Raw genomic sequence first — 22,858 nt, 5'->3', positions numbered from 1 at the left:
TCATCTGGTTTCTGTACGAATTGTATATAGCCTTTCGCTCCCTGTATTTGACCCCTGCCACTTTCAGAATTCGAAAGAGAGTATCCCGGTCAACATTATCAAAAGCTTTCTCTAAGTCTACAAATGGTATAAACGTAGGTTTGCCTTTCCTTAATCTATCTTCTAAGATAAGTCATAAGGTCAGTATTGCCTCGTGTTCCAACATTTCTATGGAATGCAAACTGAAATTCCCGAATGTCAGCTTCTACCAGTTTTTACATTCATCTGTAAAGAATTCATGTTAGTATTTTGCAGCTGTGACTTATTAAACTGATAGTTTGGTAATTTTCACACCTGTCAACACCTGCTTTCTTTGGGATTGGAATTATTATATTCTTCTTGAAATCTGAGGGTATTTCTTCTGTCTCATACATCTTGCTCACCACATGGTATAGTTTTGTCATGGCTGGATGGCTGGCTCTCCCTAGGTTATCAGTAGTTCTAATGGAATGTTGTCTACTCCCAGGACCTTGTTTGGACCTAGGTCTTCCAGTGCTCTGTCAAACTCTTCATGCAGTATCATATCTCCCATTTCATCTTCATCTACGTCCTCTTCCATCTCCATAATATTGTTCTCAAGTACATCACCCTTGTACAGACCCTGTGTATACTCATTCCACCTTCCTGCTTTCTCTTCTTTGCTTAGAACTGGGTTTCCATCAGAGCTCCTAATATTCATACATGTGGTTCCCTTTTCTCCCACAGCGTCTTTAATTTTCCTGTAGGCAGTATCTATCTTACCCCTACTAAGATATCTCTCTACATCCTTGGTTAATATCAGTTCCATGGGATTTGGGCGGATTCATCTTTATCCCCCAGGGATGTTAACATTCTGAGTTAACTGGCGGAGTGACGACCATCAGACCCCGAGTTGTTTTCGGTGTTTCTTCCAAGATAGTTTTCCTGCACAGAATTCTCTTCAAATCTTGAACTATTCTATAATCTATTTCTAAAATCTTGAACTATCCTAAATTTTAGTTTGTAGGAAACTGGTTATGACAGTCAGGTAGAAAACTTAAGAGAATCATGAATGAACAGTGATCTCTAGATGAAATAAGCAGAACAAGAATATTATGATCGTGAAAAGTGTAATATGATGGTACTATTTAAACAGATTGATACCTAGACAACATAAATGGAGTAAACTGAATAGGACATTATATTTATGGAAAACACAATATTGTATGACTAATTTAAACAACTATTATACAGTAGTGTATAATTTTCTATTTAGTATAGAATATTTTATACCTTTTATGAAATGTGATGTAAATGGGAGGGTTTGTATAATTTTTGGAAGGGGTGGGTATTGTACTGTACAATAAAACATTGTACACCAACATATGAATCATGACTAACACAGAACACACACAGCACATCTTTCAAACAACCCTCACATGCAAGTGTGACGGATTCTTCACCATTTGCCATTCCATAGGGGTTGCTAAGATTTTCTTCAGGGACATCAATGGTGAAGGTGAGAATGTCTGTTCTGTATTAGACGATTTAACAACATACCTCCTCTGGCTTTTCACTCAAGTACTAGTGAGCTAGGGATCCTGGGGAAGGGGGATGGAAAGGGTTTCCTGTCTTTGGGAGTATCTTCTTTCTCTTCTTCGATCTTAGCAACCATTTCTCTTCTTTCCTTACTTACTTATCATTGGAGTACCTGCCTATTTTTTCCCCTCTTTCCATATTCATCTACTTCTATCACAGAAGTCCTTCATATTCTCTGTGGTTTCCAATAACCTACAACTTATCTCCAGATGATAAGATCGAAGAATCAGGCTGCACAAACACACATCATGATTCACACAAAGGTATATGACTATGCGACACTTGATGGTTCATACCTCTCGACAGGTTTCTAGTTAGTAGTTTCGTTGTTTGTGTACTCATGTTATTGTTGTCATTGTTGTGGTCTTCAGTCCAGAGACTGGTTTGATGCAGGTCTCCACGCTACTCTATCCTGTGCAAGCTTCTTCATCTCCCAGTACCTACTGCAATCTACATCCTTCTGAATCTGCATAGTATAGTCATCTCTTGGTCTCCCTCTACGATTTTTACCCTCCACACTGCCCTCCAATACTAAATTGTTGATCCTTTGATGCCTCAGAATATGTCCTACCAACTGATCCCTTCTTCTAGTCAAGGTGTGCCACAAATTTCTCTTTTCCCTAATTCTATTCAATACCTCCTCATTAGTTATGTGATCTACCCATCTAATCTTCAGCATTCTTCTGTAGCACCAAATTTCGAAAGCTTCTATTCTCTTCTTGTCCAAACTATTTATCGTCCACCAAGAGACCAAGGCATGAATATGCTAAACAGATTCCGAAGGATGAAGGTTGTAGTAGTTACTTGGAGATGATGAACCTTGCACAGGATAGAGTAGTATGAAGAGCTGCATCAAACCAGTTTCTGGACTGAAGATCACAACAACAACAACAATGATAACAGTAACACAAACCATATCAAGTTTTATGATACAATGGCCACACCGAACTTTAGAGATTTGTAGCATTTATTGAATGCTATTTGGTTTACGTTCAGCTGTTGTGCAGCACATTTTTTGTACTGTATCAGGAGCTACTAATTGTTAATAGCTATCTTATCCTGAATTTTAGTGCCCTTTTATGGATTCAGAAATGTTAAAGATAAAAATCGTTCTACACAAGCAGAGCAATAAAAGAGAAATTTACGTGGGTCTTCCTCCTCTTCTTAAAGTATTGTGATGAAATATTTATATTTCAAGAATCGTTGCTGAGAAATTAAGATATATGCATAAGGATGCACAAATTAGTTGAATACACTCTAATACCCTTTATATGCACTTATATATGCTATCATGCAAATATGCAAAAAACTGAGTTCTAGTTAGTACAGTCATCATGCAATATGTGCATTGGAGGTAGTAGAATGATTTAACAGTCTGTCACAGATACTGGCTGTCTAAAATTTATCAGTGTTCCACAAAAAGATTTCTTCCCTTAAAGGATTCCCATTTAAGCACACAAAGCGTCTATGTGATAATCTCATACTGGAAGCAAGTTTAGCAGCAGACCTCTGAATTGGTTTTATGACTTATTTTTAAACTGGATGGTGGGGATCACAAACACTCAATTTCCAAAAATAGGTTACATAAGCAGCCACACACTTCTTCTTTATAAGTGCTCAATACTTCCCCAATAAACCACTGTCAACCAGTTGCCTACTCTATAATTGACCTTATATAGTAATTTGGTTTCAAGTCATTTACCAAGGATCATATTGTTAATACTGTATTTGAATGTTACGTGTATGTTTCTTTTATCCATCTGCATTTAAAGCAGGGCTTCACAACATACGTGCTCGCGGAGCAAGCTGTGAGCAGCAAGGCGCGAGCACGGAGCAGCGCGAGCACACTACCCCCACTACCGGACCAGAGCGGAGAGTGGGGAGAGTCACGTGGGGCACACAACAGCTGCCGTCAGTCAATGTAAATCCGCAGCCACCTGCAGGGATATCACTCACGAATTATTACTGCGACAAATGAAACAAATAAAGGAGAATGTACACGTGCCACATAATTTTATTAGCTTAGTGTATGCCTCTACATTCATATTAATTTGTGAACTGTTACACAATAAATGATGTCACTGAAGTGTGGAATTCTCGGTTATCTTGTACTTTTTTCTCTTTACAATTGCGTCTATGTTCGGAGTAATTGTTCTTGTGCATTGTAGGCGCAGCGTGCAGTTTAAATTTCGATCAGACAATGCGTTTCTCAGGTGCGTCTTGTTACATTTCATTGCAGCGAACAGTTGTTCACAAACATACATGGAACTGAACATTGATATTATTGTAGCCGCCAATTTGTGCAAACGAGGAAATCTATCCTGAGGGAAGTGTCTGTAGAATTCCAAAATGTTTTTCTTGTTCTGACATTTGTCTCTGTATTCTCTGTCCCACTGGAGGTCAATAATTTCTAGTTGCAGCTCAGGACGAATCTCTTCAATATTCGCTGAATATGGAGAGGAGAACAGATCAAAATCACTGTCTAGTGCTGTCAGATCTTGAAAGCGTTGATCAAATTCTTCCTTAAGGGCAACTAAACTATGTGAATAACGTTCACAGTCTTTGTGAACATCTTGCACGGATGATAATTTAGGAAAATGAGCTAGATTTCCTGTTTCCAGTTGACCCACCCAAAGCGTCAATTTCATTTTAAAAGCTTGTGTTCGATCTATGAAACGAGTAATTAGCAGATCTTTACCTTGTAGTGAAATGTTCAAAGCATTCAGATGGCTAGTTAAATCTGCTAAGAACGCAAGATCACATTTCCATGAAGGCTCTTTCAATTCAGGAACACACATGTTATTTATTTCCATGAACTTATTTATCCCATCTAATAGGCAAAAAAATCGATTTAATAATTCGCCACGACTAAGCCAGCGGACCTCGCTGTAATAAGGCAGGCTACCATACTGGCTTTCATGCTCAAGAAAGCTTTTAAATTCCCTGTGTTGAAGCCCATGCTTCCTTATATAATTGTTTGTACGAACAACAACACTCATCACATTTTTTAGAGTGATACTCTTTGCACATAAGTTTTCCTGGTGGATCACAAAGTGAACGCCCCTTATTTCATTTGGCACGATCAGTTTTTGCATATTCTCCTTCAACAGCGCAACAAAACCTGACTTTTTCCCTGTCATCGCTGGTGCACCGTCTGTAGACACTGAAACTAAAGAATTCCATGACAATCCTATATTTTCAACACTTTCTTCAACACTACTTAAAATATCACCTCCGGTTGTAGTGTTCTTCATGGCTACTACATCGAGGAGCTCCTCCCTCACCTGAAGATCTCTATTAACACCTCTAATAAATATGGTAAGCTGCACTGTTCCAGTGATATCAACACTTTCGTCCAGAGCTAGACAGTACGCCATAAAATCCTTACAGATATTTGCAAGCTGGCTCTGGACGTCGTCTGCCATGTCCTGTATGCGACGCATAATAGTCATGTTAGATAATGGCACAATCCGAAACTGTTCAACTTGAGATGGACTCAAATGTTCCGCTGCAACTACCGAACATACTTTTATTAAATCGCCATAGTGAAGGGGTGCAGGGATTTTGCTAAAAGCAAAGCAATTTTGTAACTCACTCTGAGAGCTGCCTTAGTTGATTTTTCTTCATCGTCCAGATCTTCTTCGGATAGCTTTCTTTTAACTTTAATAACTTCCTGTGCACGATCTGATCCATCACATTTTCCACTTCCGTAGTCTTTCGTGTGGTATGACATATAATGTCGCTGCAAATTAAATTTCCTAAAAGAATTCAGCATTTTGTGACATACTAAACATTTTGCAACACCATCTTTTTCTGTAAACAGATACAATTCCTCCCAATGGGGGTTGAACTGCGAAAGCATGGTTGGGGTTACACAACGGCGACTTGACATGATTCTTAACCAGTGAAGTGACTGTTAGAGCTGATAGTAGTACTTTAAACATTACACAGTCGGCACGAATTCAATAGGCACGCTGCGGCCCTATTCAAACGTGCGCGCGCATTTCCCCTCCCTCCCTACTCAGCGACCTTGCACCTACTCGCGAGCACGTGCCTGAGCAGACGCGAGTACTCGCGCTCAAAACCGGCCATTTGTTAAGCCCTGATTTAAAGCAAGCTGGCAGTCATCTTGCCAAATAAAAATTTTGTCCAAGTCACCCTGAATCCTCCTACAGTCCGTCATTATGATGCCTCCCCACACACAGAAATTAATAATTACCAACCAGTTTGACTCCCTACCACCTTCTTGAAGGTATTGCAAAAGCATCCACAAGAGCAAGAACAAACCCATTACAGAGTAAGATATGTAGTCACATTCAGTTTGGATTTCAGAAGTGTCTCTCCACTGAACATGTCAGTTTTCAGTTTGTGAATCAGTTTATACAGATGACATTTTGTCAACTGTCTTCTTCTTCTCTCTCTTTTGCCTCTTTTTTTTTCTTTCCTTCAAACACTCGAAAATATAAGTAAAATTTCCGTGAAAATTATTAATTTTTTCTCTGACTGCACAAGGCCTGACTGCACCATTAGAAATAATGTACAATGGAAAATAAAAAAATGAAACACGGAATTCTAAATATTTAGACATTTGTATTGAAAAGAATCAGAACTGGAAGGCACATGGTGTAATTCTTAAATCCCTAAACCCTGAAACTTTTTCATTATTGGTAACAGAAGACTTCGGAGGTGGAAACATGAAAAAGTAAGTTTTATTTTCATGGTTTTTCACTAATGTTTTATGGCTTCTTGTGTTTTGAGATGACCATCATTGATGGATAAAGTGTTTGTTGTACAGAAGGATCTCCAGTCCCTCCTCAAATCCTCAGGGCCATCCCATGACCTCTCAGCAAAGTGCATCTCTCTCCTTACCCCTGCTTCTCCCCCCAACTACTACCTTCTACATGCTTCCTAAAGTCCGTAAACCCAACCAAGTGAGGTGGCGCAGTGGCTAGCACACTGCACTCGCATGCGGGAGGATGGCGGTTCAATCCCATGTCCAGCCATCTTGATTTAGATTTTCCGTGATTTCCCTAAATGCTTCAAGCAAATGCCGGGATGGTTCCTTTGAAAGAGCATGGCTGACTTAATTCCCTGTCTGTCCCTAATCTGATGAGACCAATGACCTCACTGTCTGGTCTCTTTCCTCAAACAACCCAACGCCCCCCCCCCCCCTCCCCTACCAACCACCCAGGATGACCCATCGTGGCCGATTACTGTCCCTCCCCCCCTGAGAGAATTTCTGCTCTCATAGACAAATACCTTAAGTCTATTACCTACAGCCTACCATCCTATATAAAAAATACCAAACATTTTCTCCACCGACTCTCCACAGTTCCTGTACCTTTGCCACATGGTGCCCTGCTCATCACTATTTATGCCGCCTCCCTTTACACTAACATCCCTAATGTCCATGACCTTACTGCTATTGAACATTACCTTTCCCAATGCTGACGTATTCCAAACCAACAACCTTCTTCCCAGCCACCATGACCGACTATATCCTCACCAACAATTACTTGTCCTTTGAAGGCATTACCTACAAACAAATCCAGGGTACGGCTATGGGCACCCGCAAGGCACCATCTTGTGTCAAGGTGTTCATTGGCCATCTAGAGGAATACTTTTTAAACACCCAGAATCCTAAACCCTTCGCCTGGTTCAGACTCATTGATAACAACTTTGTGATCTGGATCGAGGGAGAGGACAGCTTATCCACATTTCTCCAGAACCTCCACACCTTCTCCCCCATTCCCTTCATCTGGTCCTACCTAACCCAAAACACCTCATTCCTTGATGTTGATCTGCACCTCAAAGATGGCTGCATCAGTACCTCTGTCCATATAAAATCTATCAACTGCCAACAAAACCTATACTTCGACAGCTGCCACCCTTTCGATACCAAGAAGTCCCTTCCATTCAGTCTAGCCACATGTGGCTGTCACATCTGCAGTCCCTCTCAAATTACTCTGAGGGTATCACTGAGGCCTTTACAGACTGTAATTGTGCTGCATTCTATGTGGTCATGACAATCAACAAGCTTTCTGTCCGCATGGATGGCCACCCACAAACTGTGGCCAAATAACAACTGGACCACCGTGTTGCTGAGTACTCCACCCAGTGCAATGTTCTTCATTTCAACGTCTGCTTCACAGCCCATGCCATCTGGATCCTTCCCACTGACACCAGCGTTTCTGAATTTGCGCAGGTGGAAATTCTGCCTGCAATATATCTACGTTCCCGTAACCCTCCTGGCCTCAACCTTTGTTACTCATGGTCCTTACCCATCGAGCTCCATCTCTGATCCTATTCCATCACTACACAGCCCTCTATTCCGCCAATGCACCCAGTCTGTTTACTTCTCTTCTTTTCCAATACCGCCCTCCCCCCCCTTTACCCATGCAACTTCTCTCCCCCACCCCCACCCTCCCTCTAACCTCCCGACTGCATCCAGCTGCCCTACCCTCTCTCCACCTAATCCCTGCATGCTTCCGCAGCAGCATTTTACCGTCCCCCCAGCCTCTTCCTTGCCCCCACTTGGCTGCCTCTCTCCCATCATACACTGCTGATTGTAGCCTGGCTTCAGCTGCCAGAGACTGTGGTCATGTGTGTTTTGTCTATTTTTGACAAAGGACCTCTTGGCCGAAAGCTTATTGTGCGACAGTCTTTTTGTTGTGCCTATCTACAACTCAGCATCTTCACTATATGGTGGGTAGCAAATATCCTTTTCATAATATTGTTACATTCCATCCATTGTTTAAATTAATGGAAAAGACAATCATATAAATGGTAAACATATCGCCAATTTTTTAGAAAATTTGTTTTATTTGTAAACTGAGTGACTCATTCCCCATCGTAGGAAAAATGGCACAAACACAGAGACAGTACTACTAACTTCATACAGAACTTCTGAGAAAAACAAACCGCAGAAAACTTAAGATTTACTTGCATGACAATAGACAGCCATCTGAAACCATTTTGAAATAAATTTGCTGAATGTGAATAACTTGGGCTCAGCTATATTAGGTATAGATAGCTGCTGGACGCGCATGAAAATTTGTGCCTGACCGGGATTCAAACCCAGATTTCCCGCATATCGTGATAAGCAACACCTAACACAACTGAAGGCAAGTTATTCGCATTTAGTGAATTTATTTCAGTGTATGATGAGAGTGTTAGTGTACATCGAACTCACTAAAGAGTTTTCTTGGAGATCATAGGACTGTCCTTGATAGGTCAAGGGTGCACTACACAAAGGAAGCAGCTACTTGGATAGCAGAGTAATTGTGAAGGGCACATGGGGTTTTTTAGGCTAGATGGTGGTTTGAGGTCCTCTGATGAATGCTTGCCAGTCGATATGCAGAGAGCAAAATCAGACCTTGTACAAAGTAAAAACAGTTAGACTTTCAAAATTTTAACAGTAAATTTTTGAAGTATTCGGAACAAAGTTTCTGAATTCATTGCCCTCCGGGAAAGTTGTTGCACTCAAATTGTTCTTGGAACTGAGAGCTGGCTGAAGCCTGAAGTAGAGAGCTCCGAAATATTTGGCAAGATATGGAACATATATAGAAAAGACAGAGTAGGCACAGTAGGTGGGGGCCTTTTTATTGTGGTCAACAAGAATATTGCAAGACTTCATGGTAGCTTACAACTGTGTACCAGACCAAGACTTGAACTCGCCTTTCGCAGGCCAGTGATCTACTAACTGAGCTACCCAAGCATGACTCATAATCTCTTCTCATACCTTTCCTTCTGCCAGTGTCTCATTTCCTACCTTCCAAATTTCAAAGAAGTTATGCAAAACTAACACTCCTGGAAGAGAGGATATATGGAGATATGACTTAACCTTGGCCTGGGGGATGTTCCCACAATGAATTTTTCATTTTGCAGTGGAGTGTGTGCTGATATGAGACTTCCTATCAGATTAAAGCTGTGCACAAGGCCGGGACTTGAACGTAGGTCATGTGCCTTTTGTGAGCAAGTGCTGTACTAACTGAAGAAAGAATGTTGTGGAGTGAGGCAAAGTAGGAGATGAGGCACTGGTGGAAGTAAAGCTGTGAGGACTGGTCATGGGTGGTACTTGGATAGCTCAGTTGGTAGAGCACTGGCCCACAAAAGGCAAAGGTCCAGTGTTCGAGTCTCAATCTGGCACACAATTTTACTCTGTGAGGAAGTTTCATATCAGTCCACACTCTGCTACACCGTGAAAAATTAATTCAAGAATATTGGGTATAGCAAGGTTGAAACTGAGTCTATGAAGTTATCTCGAAGGGAGAAAAAGAAGTAAATGGACTCAAGTTAGTTATTAGATGTTTTTACTAGCTGCCAGATTCCACTGTAACAGTTGCAGAATCATTCAAAGGAAGTCTACACTCTTTCCTGTGGCAATACCCAGATCATGCAGTATTAATTGGAGGCAGTCGAGTACAGACAGGATCATCTGTGGATTCGTTGCAGGTGGTACAGACAGTGAGTTTTGTGAAGTACTTTTGAACATGTTTTTCCAAAAAATGTCTTGAGCAGATAGTTTGTCACCCACATGCAGTGGAAATATTTACAACCCTGTAGCTACAAACAAGCCTCACCTTAAGAACAATGTCAGTCTAGACACAGGGATTAGTAATCATGTTATCATCATAGATGATATCTCAAAGCCGCCTAGGAGAGTATTTTTACTAGAAAGAGTAGATAAGCAGTTATTAGCATCCCACTTAGACAGTGAATGGATACCACTTAATTCCATTATGATGAACGCAGAGGAATTATGGGGAACATTTAAATTTATCGGAGGGGAATCACATTGTGGAGAAGGATGTGCTGAGTAAGTGGATTAAGGATGGAAAAGACGCATGATAGTTTAATAATAAAATTTGGAAAATGCTGAAGAACCAGAGACTTTAATGTTCAGTTCAATAAAGAATGTGCAAATGATGAGAGGCGAAAGTTAGTAGAAATTCTTGTGTATATCAAAGGATTAATGTCCAAAGCATACAACATTAATTATCCTACCTTAGCAAAAGATCTTGCAGAGAACCCAAGAAAATCCTGGTCCTAGTAGTAGTAGTAGTAGTAGTAGAAATAGAAGAAGAAGAAGAAGTTGCTGGCTTCTGTCCAGTCACTTGTTGACCAGTTTGGTGTTGCAACAGAAGACAACTAGAAGACAGCTAAAGTTTAAAATTTTGCATTTGAGAAATCATTTACACAGGAGGACCACACAAACATTCCGTCATTGGACCATCACACAGACTCCTATATGGAGGACGTAATAACAGGCATCCCTAGCATAGAGAAACAACTGAAAGAGTTAAAAACTAATACAGCCAGGTCAGGATGAAATCCAAATTCAGGCACTGGCCCCTTACTTAGTTTGCATTTATGGCGAGTCTCTTGCTCAGAGTGAAGTCCCAAGCAACTGGAAAAAAAGTTCAGGTGACCCCCGTTGTAGTGCTTTGAGAACTTCCACGTAAATTCTAGAACCACTTGTCCTTCCACCATCTCGGACACATGATATTTTAAAAATAAGTGTGAGAGAATGTACATACTGCGTGACACATGTTTGTGTGTGCAGGCTGGAAAGGAGTCATGAGCACAAGGTAGATGCGACGGTCGAACGGCATCGACAAGTGTGTTTGCCACTCGTGCCATGGAAGCCGTATTGGAACAAGGAGTGTTTATGTATCTTATAGTGTTTTATATTGTTGGCTATTGTAACGAGAAAAAAGAAGAACAGTGGAAAATACTTCATGTCTTAGCCCTGAACGAGGCAAGATGTATTTTGGGTCCATATATTACAAGTGGTTCTTAAACCGACTCATTTATAAATGTTAATTAAACGTGTTTCTAAAGCTCGAAATATGAGAAGACGAAGATATTTATATGTGAAATATGAGAAGACGAAGATATTTGTATGTGGAATGTGAGAATGTTATTCTGCATAGTCTGAAACATCGTTAATTGGTGAAAACATAAAGTTTGTTTATTTACTCCACACGTTCTATCATCAAAAATCGTTAGAACGTGGTGACCAGTGGAAAGGACTTGATAAAACGGGAATTTTGAGAGGAAATCAAAGCAGAAGATATGATGTGTTGCCATAGCAACCAAGTATAACAAGACAAGAGAACTGTTTCACGGAATCGGATTTCTGCCTAAAAAGTTCAAATAGTGAAGGTTAATAAACACAATAAAAGAGAAGTAAGGAAGATGTAACATTAAAAGAAGAGAGAGAAGATTCTGATGTATTAGACTAAGAAGAAATATGATGAATAATTCATCGAAGATGATCTGTTGTGGGGAGTAAGCAGCTCTCACACACATTACGGGGACACAGATGTGGAAACCAACCTAAGTCTGACAACGCCGGCACCAGTCGCTGATGACTGGCACTGATTCCACATACGCTCACCGACGCTGAAACCAGCATTCAACACTGCTGGCGCCAGTGCTGTTTGCTGGCACTAATTACGCATCTGTTCACCAACACAGTTAGAAATCTATGCCGGGTGAGTGCAAAACAATAATTGTGTCAGTGTAAAGTTCAAAAGAAACTGTTGAGTAATAGACTGTTAGTATAGTTATTATACACAGTGTAGAATTTTTTGATGATTACTAGATCAAAAACTAAGAGAAATATGAATAATACACAGAGAATTGGGGAAACTTCAGAACAGCCATGGCAATGAAAGTGAGTAAGGAGGTGCCTGTCTGGTCTGAAGTAGTAAATTTAATCAAAGCCCAAAGGGCAGATTCAGAGGCTTTAAGAAAGACAGCTGTAAATCCTCAAAGTCTTAAATTAGACTCAGTAAATACTCAACTAAATGATAAAATAGATAACCAGGGTGCTTCTTTGAGAAATGAAATAAGTGCGACTTTAAATGCCAAACTAGAAGCTCAGAGTTTACAGTTAAATGAAACTTTAAATTCTCAATTGGATGATCAAAATACAACTTTAAATGCTCAAAGTCTTTAGATTCAGGGAATACTCAATTAAATAATAAATTGGATGTTCAGAATGAAACTTTAAGATTGTTAAGTGCTAAAGTGGATTCGCAAAGTAAAGACTTCAGTAATTTATGTGAAGGTATGGGAAATTTCAATACTGGATTTGATGCTTTAACTACCAAAGTAGAAAATTTTAAAATAGATTTGAAAGAGGAATTAACTAATTCGTTAAGCAGTCATGTAAACCAACTGTTCACTGACTTTAGTCAGACACAGAGTAACCAATATCGGGACTTAGCTAAAAAGTTGGAATTGGATATTGAAGATACATATAATAATGTAGAAGCTGAACTTGGTGAGAAATAAGGATCATTTCAAAGTGTATGTAATGTTACGTTTGATGCTGTAAAACATAGATTACACACTTTAAAAGAGAGTGTTGAGAAACGGGACAAGTTATTACCACTACTTCAATCACAAATTGCAGGCATCGATACTCGAGTAGATATTTTAAAGAGAAACTAGCAACTTCAGGTATGATGAATGTAAGTAGCCTGGAGGAACAGGTAGAGGAAATGGTAGATGGGAAAGTGGCCACGAGAGTAACCTCCAACTATATGTGTCCAAATTTGTCTTCTGAACTTAACGATGCAAAGAGAGGTATAGACAATTTGGAATAACCTTACCTAATGTTGTGTTACCTAGTAAAGTGGTGATTGTTTTGTCATGGGGAGACTTTCACACAAAATTTAATGAGAAGTACTGGTTTGCACTTGCTCTAGTGAAGTTAATATCAGATCCACGGGATTAGGGTGGATTCATCTTTATCCCCCAGGGGCATTAACATTCTGATTTAACTGGCGGAGTGACGACCATCAGATCCCGAGTTGTTTTCGGTGTTTCTTCCAAGATAGTTTTCCTGCACAGAATTCTCTTCAAATCTTGAACTATTCTATAATCTATTCCTGAAATCTTAAACTATCCTAAATTTTATTTCATAGGAAACTGTATATAACAGTCAGGTAGAAATCTTAAGAGAATCACGAATTAACAGTGATCTCTAGACGAAATAAGCAGAATAAGAATATTATGATAGTGAAAAGTGTAATATGATGGTACTATTTAAACACAGTGATACCTAGACAACATAAATGGAATAAACTGAAAAGGACATTATATTTATGGAAAACACAATATTATATGACTGATTTAAACAACTATTATACAGCAGTGTATAATTTTCTATTTAGTATAGAATATTTTATACCTTTTATGAAATGTGATGTAAATGCGAAGGCTTGTATAATTTTTGGAAGGGGTGGGTATTGTACATTAAAACATGATACACCAACACATAAATCATGGCCAACACAGAACACACACACACCACATCTTTCAAACAACCCTCACAAACAAGTGTGAATGATTCTTCACCATTTGCCGTTCCATAGGGGTTGCTAAGATTTTCTTCATGGACATCAAGGGTGAAGGTGAGAATGTCTGTTCTGTATTAGACGATGTAACAACATACCTCCTCTGGCTTCTCACTCAAGTACTGGTGAGGTAGGGATCCTGGGGAAGGGGGATGGGAAGGGTTTCCTGTCTTTGGGAGTATCTTCTTCCTCTTCTTCGATCTTAGCAACCATTTCTCTTCTTTCCTTACTTACTTATCATTGGAGTACCTGCCTATTTTTTCCCCTCTTTCCATATTCATCTACTTCTATCACAGAAGTCCTTTATATTCTCTGTGGTTTCCAATAACCTACAACTTATCTCCAGATGATAAGATCGAAGAATCAGGCTGCACAAACACACATCATCATTCACACAAAGGTATATGAGTACGCGACACTTGATGGTTCATACCTCTCAGCAGGTTTCTAGTTAGTAGTTTCATTGTTTGTGTACTCATGTTGTTGTCATTGTTGTGGTCTTCAGTCCAGGGACTGGTTTGATGCAGGTCTCCACGCTACTCTATCCTGTGCAAGCTTCTTCATCTCCCAGTACCTACTGCAACCTACATTCTTCTGAATCTGCTTAGTGTATTCATCGCTTGGTCTCTCTCTACGATTTTTACCCTCCACGTTGCCCTCCAATACTAAATTGTTGATCCTTTGATGCCTCAAAACATGTCCTACCAACCGATCCCTTCTTCTAGTCAAGGTGTGCCACAAATTTCTCTTTTCCCTAATTCTATTCAATACCTCCTCATTAGTTATGTGATCTACCCATCTGATCTTCAGCATTGTTCTGTAGCAGTACACTTCGAAGGCTTCTATTCTCTTCTTGTGCAAATTATTTATCGTCCACGTTTCACTTCCATACATGGCCACACTCCATACAAATACATTCAGAAACGTCTTTCTGACACTTAAATATATACGCGATGTTAACGAATTTCTCTTCTTCAGAAATGCTTTCCTTGCCATTGCGTCTACATTTTATATCCTCTCTACTTCGACCATCATCAGTTATTTTGCTCCCCAAATAGCAAAATTCATTTACTATTTTAAGTGTCTCATTTCCTAATCTAATACCCCTCAGCATCACCGAATTTAATTCGACTACATTCCATTATCGTCATTTTGATTTTGTTGATATTCATCTTATATCTTCCTTTCAAGACACTGTCCATTCCGTTCAGCTGCTCTTCCAGGTCCTTTGCTGTCACTGACTGAATTACAATGTCATCGGCGAACCTCAAAGTTTTTATTTGTTCTCCATGGATTTTAATTCCTACTCCAAATTTTTCTTTTGTTTCCTTTAATGCTTGCTCAATATACAGATTGAATAACATCTGGGATAGGCTACAACACTGTCTCACTCCCTTCCCAACCACTGCTTCCCTTTCATGCCCCTCGACTCTTATAACTGCCATCTGGTTTCTGTACGAATTGTAAAAAATAGCCTTTCGCTCCCTGTATTTTATCCCTGCCACCTTCAGAATTTGAAAGAGAGTGTTCCAGTCAACATTGTCAAAAGCTTTCTCTAAGTCTACAATTGCTATAAATGTAGGTTTGCCTTTCCTTAATCTATTATCTAAGATAAGTCATAGGGTCAATATTGCCTCATGTGTTCCAACATTCCTACGGAATCCAAACTGATCTTCCCCGAGGTTGGCTTTTACCAGTTTTTCCATTCATCTGTAAAGAATTCGTGTAAGTATTTTGCAGCCGTGGCTTATTAAACTGATAGTTCGGTAATTTTCACATCTGTCAACACCTGCTTTCTTTGGGATTGGAATTATTATATTCTTCTTGAAGTCTGAGGGTATTTCGCCTGTCTCATACATCTCGCTCACCAGATGGCAGAGTTTTGTCAGGACTGGCTCTCCCAAGGCTATCAGTAGTTCTAATGGATTGTTGTCAACTCTGGGGCCTTGTTTTGGCTTAGGTCCTTCAGTGCTCTGTCAAACTCTTCACGCAGTATCATATCTCCCATTTCATCTTCATCTACATCCTCTTCCATTTCCATAATATTGTCCTCAAGTACATCGCCCTTGTATAGACCCTCTATATACCCCTTCCACCTTTCTGCTTTCCCTTCTTTGCTTAGAACTGGGTTTCCATCTGAGCTCTTGATATTCATACAAGTGGCTCTCTTTTCTCCAAAGGTCTCTTTAATTTTCCTGTAGGCAGTATCTATCTTACCCCTAGTGAGATATGCCTCTACATCCTTACATTTGTCCTCTAGCCATCCCTGCTGAGCCATTTTGCACTTCCTGTCGATCTCATTTTTTAGACGTTTGTATTCATTTTTGCCTGCTTCATTTACTGCATTTTTATATTTTCCCCTTTCATCGACTAAATTCAATATATCTTCTGTCACCCAAGAATTTGTACTATCCCTCGTCTTTTTACCTACTTGATCTTCTGCTGCCTTCACTATTTCATCCCTCAAAGCTATCCATTCTTCTTCTACTGTATTTCTTTCCCCCATTCCTGTCAATCATTCCCTAATGTTCTCCCTGAAACTCTCCACAACCTCTGGTTCTGTCACTTTGTACAGATCCCATCTCCTTAAATTCTCACCTTTTTGCAGTTTCTTCAATTTTAGTCTACAGTTCATAACCAATAGATTGTGGTCAGAAACATACTATATGTTGAACCATATATGTAGACACAGTGTGTACTAAGAGTATTGGTAAACATAGTGTCTATTAAGAGTATAGAAGAGTATGAAGTATTAAGAAGAGGGTGTGAAATAGATTTTATTTTTGCCAGGAAATATTTAATTATAGTGTACATAAAGATGTATACTAGGGCAATGAACCACGAGGCCTATTCATAAAGGATAAGGGGGGGGGGGGCACACCTGGCATTTGCTAAGGATATAGGGCAGGCATACCTACATGGAGATGGGATGACCTGTGGCCTGATGAATAGGGATGTTTTAAAAACGGGGCGTACCTACCAAAACTTATGGTGTTTTATATCGTTAACTATTGGAATGAGAAAAAAGAAGAACAGTTGAATCATTGTTAATTATACTCTATGTGTTGGACTTGCTAGAAGCAAGACATGTTCATAAATTATGTGGTTCTAAAAAGTACTCTACTGCAAATGTATTTAATCGGATCCGACATGAGACGAGTCGGCTGATTTGCTTGAAATGTACTATGACTGAGGTAAAAGTATTCTTTGAGTACTAAATTATTTCATAAATAGAGAGAGAGTCGTATAAATTCCCGTAACCAGCATTATTCTTCGGAGAAGAAGGTTTTGGAGATTGACAGAGCCGGCAATCCAGAGAAGAAGATTGGCTGTACAGATAAAGTAAGTCAACCGATGTGACAGAGGTGTGAATTCTGCTTGCAATCCAATGTCACACTGCTTCTTATCGTCACACATCGTTAGACTGCGCATAAGAAAGGTAAAAGGATGGACTCTCAAAATTACAGACTGTTGAACAATTCTGAGTTTGAATAAAACAAATTGTTTTGAGACAGAAAAGCATCTGTCCACAAATTAGCATGGATTTAGAAAGCATCATTCATGCACAGCTCAGCTTGTTCTTTTCTCACTTGATATCCCACAAATCATGGATTGAAGCAGCAGACCCATCAGATTCCACATTCCTAGATTTCCAGAAAGTTTTTCACATGTTGCCCCACTGCAGACTGCTGACGAAGGTCTGAGCATGCAGATTAAGTTCCCTAATACGTGAGTGGCTCCAAGACTTTTTAAGTAATAGAACCCAGTATGTTGTCCTTGACGGTGATTGTTCATCAATGACAAGAATATTGTCAGGAGTGTCTCAGGGAAGTCTGATAGGACTGTTCTTGTTCTCTGTATCCATAAATGATCTGATGGACACGGTGTACAGCAATTTACGGCTGTTTGCTAATGATGCTGTGGTGCATGGTAAGGTATTGTCGTTGAGTGACTATAGAAGGATACAAAATAATTTGGACAGAATTTCCAGTTGCTCTGATGAATAGCAGCTTGCTCTATATGTAGGAAAATATGTTAACAGAGATGAGTAGGAAAAACATTCCAGTGTTAGTAGTGTGCTGACTGACACAGTCATGTAGATTAAATTTGTAGTCATATGTTGCAAAGTGTTATGAAATCGAACAAGCACATAAGGATGGAAATAGAGAAGACGAATAGTAGGCTTCGGTTTATTGGGAAAATTTTAGGAAAGTGTATATAAGGGGGTAGTTTGTGTTGTTGCCCCAGATGATGATTGCACGAATATTTTGTCAGGATTTGTAAGCGGTATGTCCTTGAGCTATAGCAATATGTGAACACGAGAAGTAAGTTTAAACAGTTTTATTAACAAAGGCTGATTATAAAATACGCACGCTACCTACACCCACCATCACTGTGTCTGACGTCCTAACACCGGCTAATTACGGTCGTATCGAAAGGCTCCATCGTGAGCTAAGAAAAGAGAGATATTCGCTCCCAAGGCCACGCTAGTTAATACTGCGTGCTGCAGACGGTGGCCACTGGCATGCTCTCTGTGATGCACTCTGGCCGAACACATGTGTACTCACCAAGCAAATTGTCAGCATTCCAGATAGGTCAGCTGGCGAGCGCATATTACATACCATACGGCTGCGCACAATCCTTTCTTCAGTAGCTGTGTCATTGGACTTGCTATATTCGCATAACTGGCTATAAATCATCAGTAGAAATTTGACAATCCCAAGAATCATTGTAGTTCTTTCAAATTCTGTGGTTCAGGAAAATTCTTTACGTCTTCAGTTAATTTTGGATCAGGTTGAACACCTTCTTTGGTTATAACATGACAAAGGTAGTTAACTTTACTTTGTGCAAAATGACATTTGTGTATTGATAAAGACAGGTTTGCGCTTCTTATATGTTCAAAAACAGCTTGTAGTCTCTCAGTGTGCTGCTTCATGTTTTCACCAAAAATTATTACATCACCAAGGTAAACAAGTGCTTGTGTTGGGGTGAGCCCTCGTAAAACTGAATCCATCAGGCATTGAAATGTAGCTGGAGCATTACGAAGTCCAAACAGCATATGAAGATACTTGTATACTCCTGTTGCTGTTACAAATGAAGTTTTTGCTTGATCATCTGGATGCACTGTTAACTGGTGATAACCACTTGTTAAATCACATACTGCAAAAATTCGACATCTGCCCAAGTAATCCAAGGTTTCCACTAAATTTGGTAAGGGGTAGATGTCGGGTGTGGTCACAGCATTCAAAGATCGGTAATCAACACAAAAACGGAACTGTGGTTCTCCAGAAATTGATTTCTTCTTTACAATTACAACAGGCGAACACCACAGTGGGTCTGAAGGATCTCTTGGTTTTATAATTCCAGCTTCTAATTGTTCTTTAATCATGTCTTCTACCAACTCTCTTTGACTGAATGGTATTCGGTAAGGTTTCTGTGTGATTGGGGCTGCATTCCCTGTATGAATATGATGCTGAACTAAATGAGTGACAGGTAAATTTGCACGTTCTCGAAATAAATACGCATACTCCAACAAAACAAGCGCTAAAATCTTCTGTTTATTAGCCGTCAAATGTTCTATCTTCTTCCAAATCTTGTGCTTCAGTTCATTATTAACTTCGTCTCCTCATTGCAGTTTTGTGGTACTGTTACAAAAATCTGTGTTTATAACTGCAGCATTTGTTACCTCATCTGGAATCTGTATTACGTCACTTTTACTTACACTCGACACTTCAGCAACTTTTGTTTGGCAAATCAACATCCTCATTGCTCATATTTGTTATCGTAACCGGGACTTTTGCGACATTCTGTCTCACCATTGTAGCAACACCTACACTTCTTGCAACATAACAAGGCATTGTATCCAGTAACTCAATTTTCTCGGATCGCTCAATTACTAACAAAGTTCCTTCCTTGCATTGGGGTGACTTAACTTCAATGTAGATTATCTTTCCTGGGAATTTGCTGAGGCTGATCAATTTGAACATCAACTTGGACAGTTTGAAGTGATGCATCGTTTAGGCGGTCCATTCCCACGACGTCAGTATTGCTGCTCCTTTGAGTACGATCTGAAGAACGATTTCCTAGGTTGTAGTTGCTATGGCCTAGTCTGATCTTTCTTTCTGCGACAAATATCTCTGCCTCATTAGCGAACAAGAAATCAAATCCAAGTACACCATCATAACACATTTTGTTATTTGAAACTACTTGCACCCTTGCTGTGTATTTATCTTTATCTTTATTTCCACCTTTATCTTGGCCTTAGCCAAGGATTAATTCTAAGCTAACTTCTCCATAGTTATGTAGCTTTCCTCCATTTAACCCTCGCACTTTTAATAGCGGCGGTTTCAATTCATGTTGTTTATCTATGCCACACCACATTAATGAGGTCTGTGCTCCTGTGTCAATAAGTAGTTTGATGTTTTTCCCATGATATACAGCACCTATCACGAAGCCATTTTCGGTCTGATTTTCGCTGGAACTAACAGGAATCACTGTCTCTGGCAAGGGGCGGATGGAGTGGTGGCCCGTACGTCCCCATACTCGTTTGAAGATCTGGCAGATTGTCTGTTGTTCGCATTACCTTTCTCCTTGTTGCGACAATCCCTGGAAACATGACCCTGCATCCCGCAATGATAGCTGATTCGATTCTCTTTACAATCCTTACACTTGTGATCCAGCTTATTGCATATGTAGCATTGTACTGTTGTGTTGAAAACTCTGTGTTCTTCTTTCTGCATCTCATTCAGTTGGCTTAGTGCTTCAATGAAACCAACAGCTGATTCTACTGCTTCCTGATATGTTTTACATCATGCGAGTCAAACAGCTTTGTTTACTTCCTCTCCGAGCAACCCATGAATGAATGTGTCCAAGGCTCTGGTTGGCTTTGAACAACTGAATGCGATTTTCATTTTTATCTTCTACTAAGTCATACGTTTGAGCGTTGATGTTTCGAATTCTGTCGGCAAACTGCTTGATAGATTCGTCTCGTCGCATTCGCAAACTGTAAAGCTGCTGTCTGTAAAATCTGATCGCGTTTTTACGTTTAAATCTCTGAATAACAATCATTCTAAACTCATTGTAATCTTTTGTTTTCACACAATCACTAATGAAATATTGTGCTGCTCCCTGGATTCTTAATTTGGCAACCATTAGCTTATTGGAATCAGTCCATGATCCTAACAGGGCGGCACCTTCAAGTTTACGAAAAAACACTTTCACGTCATCTTCGGGTTTCCTGCTAAACACTGGTACTGCTGGCAATAATGGAAAATTCTTTATTGTAGTTCTACCTGTACTGCATGAACTATCATTTGCCAAGTCTTTCGGAATGTTATGCTTGCTTCTTTCTGCTCTTAACTGCCGAATCTCTTCTTGCAGTTCATTAATAAAAGTTTGTGGGTCAATATTGTTATTCTAACTGGATTGCGACGTTTTGTGTAATTTAACGCCAATGAGTCACTCAAATGTAAAATAAAAATCCATCACTGCCTTTCATATTCTAGCCAAACTGGAGTAGACCAACCTGAATTCCAGCATTGCATGTCCCTGCGTAGTCGGAAGATGTTCATGCTGCTGCTGCTGCTGCTGCTCAAAGTTCACACTGTGCTGCACATCTTCAGGACTGTAGATTTCCAATAATTATCCCCATGCTGACACCACTTCTATAAGGAGGTAATTTGTGTTGTTGCCCCGGATGATGATTACACGAATATTTTGTCAGGATTTGTAAGCGGTGAGTCCTTGAGGTACGGCAATACGCGAACACGAGAAGTAAGTTTAAACAGTTTTAGTAACAAAGGCTGGTTATAAAACATGCACGCTACGTGCACCCATCATCACTGTGTCTGACATCCTAACACTGGCTAATTATGGTTGTATTGAAAGGCTCCATGGTGAGCTAAGAAAAGAGATATATTCACGCCTGAGGCCGCACTAGTTAATACTGCGCACTGCAGACGGCGGCCAGTGGCATACACTATGTGTCACACTCCGGCCAGACACACGTATACTGACCAAGCAAATTGTCAGCATTCCAGATAGGTCAGCTGGTGAGCGCATGTTACATACCATATGGCTGCGCGCAACCCGTAGACCCTTAAATGTAGCTAATTTATAAAGGAGACTGCATATAGAACACCTGTGTGACCCGTTCAAGTACTGCTCGAGTGCTTGGAATACCCACTGTGTTATGACGGTGTCAAAGCAATTCAGAGGCATGCTTTTGGTTATATTAATAGGAGGTTTGATCTATACATGGGTATTGTGGAGATACTTCGCATACTCTAATGGGAATCCTTGGAGAGAACAGGACATTCTTTGTGCAAAACACTATTGAGAAAATATAGAGAACTGGCATTTGAAGCTGACTGCAGAACAACTCTGTTGCCATTAATGTACATTTCACCTAAGGACCACAAAGATAAGAGAAATTAGGATTTTTATGGAGGTATATAGACAGTCATTTTTTCTTTGCTCTATTTGTGAATGGAGGAGGAAAGGAAATGACTAGTGGTGGCACAAGGTACCATTCGCCATACACCATATGGTGGCTAATGGAGTTTGTATGTTGATGTAGTTGTACATTAATTTTCTGACCAATCTATGTGATGATTTATTCTTCAGTATTGTATTTTTGTTTTCTTAGGTTCAAATGCAAACCCAACAAGAAGTTCGCCGCACAATGTTACAAACAACAATGGACATAATTCATTCAGATGGCATTCTTGCTCTAAATAATGGACTGTCAGCTGCTATAATGAGGCAACTTACTTATTCCACCTTCCGCTTTGCCTTTTATGAGGTAAGTATACTATAATTTTGAAATTTTCTCATTGCTTTGTTCATTTTTCAGCTGCTAACATGTGTACTGTTGGTCCCACAGGTATTTT

At 39.8% G+C, this 22,858-nt stretch overlaps 1 protein-coding gene across 6 annotated transcripts in view; it reads left to right on the top strand.

Annotated features, from left to right (window-relative positions):
• LOC124776982 (mitochondrial dicarboxylate carrier-like) overlaps window positions 1-22,858 on the top strand; it is a 153,011-nt gene that overhangs the window by 8,728 nt on the left and 121,425 nt on the right. For all 6 annotated transcript variants that reach the window (XR_007015676.1, XR_007015677.1, XM_047252223.1 and 3 more), the window contains exon 3: window positions 22,615-22,770. Coding sequence is in view for 4 of the 6 variants with exons in the window: in XM_047252223.1 (XP_047108179.1) it covers window positions 22,615-22,770 (156 nt within the window). In the remaining 2 variants the exon portion in view is untranslated. The remainder of the gene's footprint in view (window positions 1-22,614; window positions 22,771-22,858) is intronic.

This window comes from Schistocerca piceifrons, chromosome 2 (genome assembly GCF_021461385.2).
Source record: "Schistocerca piceifrons isolate TAMUIC-IGC-003096 chromosome 2, iqSchPice1.1, whole genome shotgun sequence".
Taxonomy (NCBI): Eukaryota; Metazoa; Arthropoda; class Insecta; order Orthoptera; family Acrididae; genus Schistocerca; species Schistocerca piceifrons.
This window is presented reverse-complemented; position numbering and strand designations above follow the sequence as displayed.